Below are 6,609 nucleotides of genomic sequence, written 5' to 3' on the forward strand. Positions count from 1 at the left end.
TGTGTACACCATCGATGGTTGTCCGTCGACGACTAGTACAGAAGTAGGATGTAATCAAACGTTAGTTAGTTACTCTAGTCTCCTTTGTTTCAACTTATTATATTAATTAGTCTCTCACGCTCTCTTTTCTCCTTCTCCTCCCTTTCCTTTCCCACCCCCAAGTCTGTCAATCACTATACATTTATTCCGGTCCCTACCGAGTACATTCTTTACTTCACGTCACTCTTTACCTTCGGGGAGAACAACGAAAAAAAAAACCATCCAACCGCTAATTTCAATTCACCATTCTTTGGACAGAAACAACAAATCTAGACAAAATGCGTTTCTCCGTCGCTGCTGTTTTCGCCGCTGTGGCCGCTGGTGTCGTCGCCGAGGAAGTGAGCACTGTTATCGTTACCGAAACCGCCACTTACTGCCCTAAGTCCACCGATGCCATCGGTGTCTCTCCCACCGAGTCTATCAGCATCCCTGCTGTATGTTCCCAGATTCTCTTCACTCTCGCCGTCGCGGTATTTCAATTGTAGGATTATACTGATCAGATACTAGGGTTACACCACCACTCGCCCTCTCATCACCTCGACCGTGACTGAGTGCAACAAGTGGTATGTTATATATCAGCACCCTCGTATAGATCATCAAGCTTACAAGATCCCAGCTCCAGCACTGCCCCTCCTGCTGGCACTCCCACTGGCGTCAACCCTGTCGGCAGCTCCACCCCCAGCTCCCCCGTTATCCCCGTTGTCCCCGTCCCCAGCGTCCCCAGCAGCTCCAAGGCTACTCCTAGCCCTAGCAGCAGCTCCTCCATCATCAAGCGCCCTAGCAGCAGCAGCATCGTCATCTCCTCCACCCCTCTGGTTTCGACCACCCACCCGGCTTCCACCAACGCTCCTCCTGCTCCTTCTGCTTCCGGTCCCTCTGATGTCTCCCCTACCGGCTCCGCTACCACCCCCGCTGTCCCTCTCTTCACGAGCGGTGGCTCTCGCGCGGCTGTTGGCGCCGGTGCCGGTCTTGCGACCGTCTTTGGTCTCGCTGCAGTTCTGCTGTAAACTGATCTAAACTTCGACGGATGGACGGATTGATTGCATTTTCTCTATTACCCCCCTTTCAGTCTTTATTCTCGGCGTCCGTCGTCATGATTGCGATCCATATGTCGCCTGCATTCTCCGCAGGTGGGAACATATCGCATAGATGTACTTGACTATGATGACGGAGTTATTAAATTCTTTTTTGAACTGTTGTTGGAGTGTCTAGACCACTGTTTACTGGTGATACGACCTATACCATACATATTGTATTTTCTTTGATATCTCTCTACGGCTTTTTTCTGTTAATATTGATCTTTTGATGGCTTTAGTGCCTCCTGGAAGTTCGACCTTCCTGTGTATACCTTACAGACTTTATAATAGTTCATTACGGTTTATACAGATTTTGTGCATTCTGAGAGAAGCTGTAGAGTAACCTGCCCTTGCTTTGCTTTTCCCACTCGACATGCTGGTATCCGAGGCTGTGCAGCTCTTGCTTGCTGGCCATCTACAGTTTGGCTCGGCTTTGCTGCTTCTGTTCAAAGTACTCTCGCACTTTGCTTCGCGCTATTTCCACCACCTCGGCGTCCTCCACTGTCGGCGGTATGCTCACAGGGGCCCCATAATCCCCGCGCACCCCGTGTTCGACCAGCTCCCGCAATACTCGCCGCAACGTCTTACCGCTGCGCGTCTTCGGGATCATCCCGCGTCCCTGTATCATGCCTCCGAGGGATGCGATTGCGCCGATCTGCTCGCGGACCCGTTGATTGATCGCGTTGAACAGCTCCGGGGTAGGTATCGCTGGCAGGGGCCCAGAAGCAGTCCGTGGCTGGATAAAGGCAAAAGGAAGGTGTCCCTTCAGTGCGTCCGGTATGCCAACAACGCTGGCCTCGCCAACCTCGGGATGTGACAGAATGGCCTGTTCAATTGCGCCTGTATCAAACCATGTGAGTTGATGTGAGATCAGGCCCAGTATTAAAGATGCATACCTGTACTAAACCGATGCGCAGCCACATTGATGATATCGTCCGATCGCGCCATGACATGAATGTACCCATCCTGGTCAATCATACCTGCATCCCCTGTGTCCATCCATTTACCCGAAAAGCGCTTGAGGTATCCCTTGTAGAATCTCTCGTCGTCATTAAATAATCGAGTGAAGGCCGTGGGAGCCAATGGCATACTTAGGACGATGTTGCCCATCGTCCCTCGGGGAACTTCTCGGCCTTCATCATCAACAATCCGAACGTCAAATCCCGGCATTGGCAATCCGGCCGACCCTGGTCGAATAGCCAACGGCAGCTCTAGTTCCCTATCATCGCCCAAGGTCATTCCTGCTGTGCTTCGTAGCGCCAGCCCGGAGATAGGTGAGCCTGATTCGGATGACCACCAATTATCTACGACCATGGCGCCAGGGGCGGCATAACGGGATAGAAGATCCTGATACACCTGGACAATACTAGGCTCACTCCTCTCGCCGGCGAGGAAAAGAGCTCTGAAATGCTTCAGGCCACCACGACGGGCCACCTCCTCGAAGAATTTGTTGTCTGGATCATCCTTTCGGATGGCACGCATGGCCGTGGGTGCTGTGAATAGGACGTTGGCCTTGTGTTCCTCGATAGCCCTCCAGAATGTTCCCGCATCTGGGGTTCCAACAGGCTTTCCTTCGAAGAGTACTGTGGTTGCGCCAACCAAAAGAGGCGCGTATAGGATGTAGGAGTGGCCGACTACCCACCCGATATCAGAAGCGCAGAACATTACATCACCTGGACCCTGAATGCCAAACAGATACCTAATAGATAGATGCAATCCTACTGCATGTCCGCCAGCTTCTCGAACAACTCCCTTTGGCAATCCGGTGGTACCTGAGTATTTTTGTTAGTTATAGTAATTAACGAAACATCATTTCCAAGGCATTGGATCATACCGCTAGTATATATTATATACAATCCATCCGTGCTAGCCACAGGTACCGGTCCGGCTTTGATGCCACGCATGCGTGCGCTTTTGACCAACCGCTGCCAGTTGCGCTGTCCACCCAGCTTATCGGGTCGATTCCACCGCAGCTGATCTCTTTGCCAAACAATGACCTTTTCAGGCTTAAAGCTGCTTGCCTCAATAGCCCCCTCGACTAATGGTCTATAGGCAACAGGGCCCTTCGACCCTTCTATACCACATGACGCCGTCATGATGGCTCGTGGCCTGGCAGCTTCAATCCGCTGTGCGAGGGACTTGGCCGCAAACCCTCCGAACACGGCCGCATGGATTGCCCCCAGTCGGGCAATCGCCAGGGCGGCAATGAGCGCAGCTGGAATCATGGGCACTGGAAATACTAGTCAACATCTTTCGTACGTAGGAGCGCCAAAAATGACTAGGGCAAGAGCGAAAATATTTCGGTGTCATACTGTAAATAATGACTACATCACCCTTGCGCACTCCTTCTTCTCGTAATACACCCGCCAAGACCTCCACTTCCTCTAATAGCTGTCGGTAAGTATATTTTTCTTTCGTCCCCGTTACCGGGGAGTCCCAAATGATAGCAACATTGTCGCCATTACCCTTCTCCACGTGACGGTCCACGCAATTGTAGGTCGTCGAGATCTCCCCATCGGGGAACCAGGACCAATGGTCGTGGCTCGCACCGCTGGGAAGAACTTTGGAATGTCGGCTGATCACATGGGATGGTTTCCGGTGCCAGGAGAGCTGCTCTGCGTGTCGAGACCAGAAGCTCTCCGGGTCCCGAAGCGAAGAGCTGTGCACCAGCTGCTGTGGATGACGTGACATAATGAAAGGAGGAAGGTGGTCGACGGGGGAAGCGAGCAAACAGGAAAAGATGAATGTAACTACTAGTAGTGGTCATAAAGCCTAAACAGAAGGCGTTCAATAGGATTTGGAAAGGCTCTGCCGTATCGGAGACGTCTTCCTGCAGGCGGACGTCGCCGCGGCTAGGAGTCGGTCACCATCGCATTCCGCGGCTAGCAAAGGAGTAGACATGCGGGGGATGCTAGGGGTGTCATTCTTAAGCCTCGAATTGAAGGGCGTCCGTCCTGGCATCCGAAACCTTACGAGATTTCGGAGTTGTGGCTCAGCGTCTCACGCTCATTCGGTTTGATTCGCTGATTCTCAACCCTCCGGGCGTAGGGAAGACGAACATGCTTCGGGGCGAATGAAGCAACCCAACATGAAGAGTAATAAGTTATAACTACTTTTGTACGGCGTAGAATGTGTCGAGAGAGGAACCGAGGTTAGGTGGCCCAGGAGATGAGAAGCTTTCCCCGCACTCGAACCCGATTTTAATCAATCGATCGCCTATCCATGTGTCCTTGGATATTGTCCTATACTTACTTACATAGAACCTTCTTCATCCTCCGAGCCCAGTCATTGCAAGCACAGCGAGATGTTCATCCCTTTTCATTTCATTTTTATATTTTCCACTTTTTTTTTTTTTTTGTTTCTCCGTAGAAATTCATAGGCGAAAGCAGTGTGATAAAAATAAATCGGGCCTCTTTTTTTTCCCTTCTAGTAGTACCTAGTAGTTACTCGCAAATGCATCAAAAATCGCAACTCAAAGCTCAACCGTAGGGTATCATATCGCAATGCCTGCTAAACTGTGGACTACCATCTTCTGACTTCCTTCAAAAACCACATATCCATCTGCCTTCATTCTTTCAAGAAGCCGTCCTCTCATTCCATAAACCAACCCCATCTCCATTGTTTTATTCATATCGAAAACTCCCTTCCTCCAGCGCCACTGTTGTGTAACAAAGGTGTCGTAAAGGCAAATAAGGATTCGGGAGGCGGGTAATAAGCCGGCGGGATCGAAAATGAATATAGACGAAAACAGAAAAAATAAACGTATTCTTCCAAGGCCCCGGCGGCTCCCGGCCTCTTCAGACACAAAACCTTCCGTAGCCGAAACACCCTGAGATGGTCCAGAGATCGCCTCCCACATTGTAAACGTAGATCATGCATCAAGCATATTCCCCACCGACCATTGCATCTCAACAAGTGGAGGTATTAAGAAAAATGGGGGAGGGAAAGAGGGAGAAAAAAAAGTTAAAATAAAAAAAGAGAGACGAAACATAGGCGGAGGGGCAAGAATAAAAGACAGAGTAAGGCGCTGGGAGCAGAGCCATATGACCATGAAGACTCGCGGTCAATATAAACAAGTGAAGATATTGTCATAAAGCAGGCTCGCATGGGCTCTCGTAGATAAGGCCAAAGAAAGATAAGGAGTGGAACCGACATCCACGACAGATCGCAAAACGTGCACAAGGGGCCCTTTCATTCCTTTGGGCGGCTAGCCTTGGCTAGGGTGTAACTCGACCAGCAAGAGAGGCTTGATTCACAGAATGGTGCATTTTATTGAGCTACGATGCCGCCCGCCGCGGTCAGTCCGGAAAGACTTCGGATATTCTGGACCAGCATCACGGTCGCGCATGGGACCCAAGCCAGTGGGTCGGCGATCCTGAGATCGCCCTCCTTGTTGTTGTTGCCGTTGCTGCCTGAGCATCCGAACCACGTCGTAGAAAGCTTTTTCAACATTGATGCAATTCTTCGCTGACGCTTCAACAAACTCACAGCCCAAGTCCTTGGCTAAGGCCTGGCCTTCCTGCGCGGACACTGCTCGCTCGACAGCTTTATCGCTCTTGTTACCAACCAGCATCACAGGAACGGGAAGCGGAGGTCCGGAGGGATTGTTGATCGGGGAGGCTAGATAGCTGGCGCCGGTGGGAGAGCCAGAACTGGCTGATTCTTTGACCATTTTGATCTGGTTGTAAAACTTCTGTATTCTCGAAAAAGAAGCCCGTGAGGTGATACTGTAAACAAGCACAAACCCTTCACCATCACGGATCCACTGATCCCTTAGTGCTGTGTATTCTTCCTGGCCTGCGGTATCTAGTACTTCCAGCATGCATGATTGCTGATCGATCACCACCTGCTTCCGATACGAGTCTTCGATCGTCGGATCGTACGTCTCAACGAAATGATTTAGACATAACTATTGAGCGAAGGAGAGTCCAATTGTTTAGCTATTCGGGTCACGACCAGAGACGGAGAGGTCAAGGGCTAACCTGAATTGTGAGCGCCGTTTTTCCGACACCACCATCCCCCAGCACCACCAACTTGTACAGTGTCATTTTCCCCGACATGGCGACTGATTATAGAACGGTGGGCGTCAAGCAGAGGAAAGGAAAATTGGGTATCTGGCGTATAAGTAAAATAGAATGGCGGGGTGGGCCAAGGAGTCGAAAAGGAGGAAGGTCGAAAAGGAAAAAGAAGAAAAGAGATCTATGGGATGCTCCAGATTGAGCACGGACACGGGAACGTAGGAATCCAAAGAACGGCTATTTTGGTAGTGCGCGATTAGCCACCGGAATTATCATCGATACTTTAGACTGCTGTCTAAGCATACCCACACCAAAAACCAAGGAGCAATTAATTCCCCCAATTCAGACAATAAATAGCCCACGTACTTTGGAAGACGTAGAGTAAAGAAGAAGACGACAAAGTAGGTCAGTTGAGTGGATGTTGAAAACGAAAAGAAATTTTTTTTCTTCTTTCCTTTTTCGTTTCTTTTCTTTTC

The 6,609-nt window shown here is 50.3% G+C and overlaps 3 protein-coding genes across 3 annotated transcripts; 1 reads left to right on the top strand and 2 right to left on the bottom strand.

Annotated features, from left to right (window-relative positions):
• The first annotated feature begins 166 nt into the window (after positions 1 to 166).
• ANOM_009397 (putative GPI anchored protein) lies at positions 167 to 1,424 on the top strand. Its single transcript, XM_015554653.1, has 3 exons — positions 167 to 473; positions 547 to 602; positions 656 to 1,424. The coding sequence occupies exons 1-3, from the start codon at positions 318 to 320 to the stop codon at positions 1,044 to 1,046; spliced, it is 603 nt and encodes a 200-aa protein (XP_015402633.1). The 5' UTR covers positions 167 to 317; the 3' UTR covers positions 1,047 to 1,424.
• Positions 1,425 to 1,445: 21 nt separating this feature from the next.
• ANOM_009398 (putative acyl-CoA synthetase) lies at positions 1,446 to 3,806 on the bottom strand (the record flags this gene model as incomplete). The annotated part of the gene is made up of 4 exons (XM_015554654.1): positions 1,446 to 1,955; positions 2,012 to 2,887; positions 2,950 to 3,345; positions 3,428 to 3,806. The coding sequence occupies 4 exons, from the start codon at positions 3,804 to 3,806 to the stop codon at positions 1,531 to 1,533; spliced, it is 2,076 nt and encodes a 691-aa protein (XP_015402635.1). The 3' UTR covers positions 1,446 to 1,530.
• A 1,525-nt stretch (positions 3,807 to 5,331) lies between these two features.
• On the bottom strand, positions 5,332 to 6,175 carry rasB (Ras small monomeric GTPase RasB; the record flags this gene model as incomplete). The annotated part of the gene is made up of 2 exons (XM_015554655.1): positions 5,332 to 6,024; positions 6,098 to 6,175. 2 exons carry the CDS (start codon positions 6,173 to 6,175, stop codon positions 5,368 to 5,370), a joined length of 735 nt encoding a protein of 244 aa, XP_015402626.1. The 3' UTR covers positions 5,332 to 5,367.
• Between the last annotated feature and the right edge of the window lie 434 nt (positions 6,176 to 6,609).

This window comes from Aspergillus nomiae (genome assembly GCF_001204775.2).
Source record: "Aspergillus nomiae NRRL 13137 chromosome Unknown contig00417, whole genome shotgun sequence".
NCBI lineage: Eukaryota > Fungi > Ascomycota > Eurotiomycetes > Eurotiales > Aspergillaceae > Aspergillus > Aspergillus nomiae.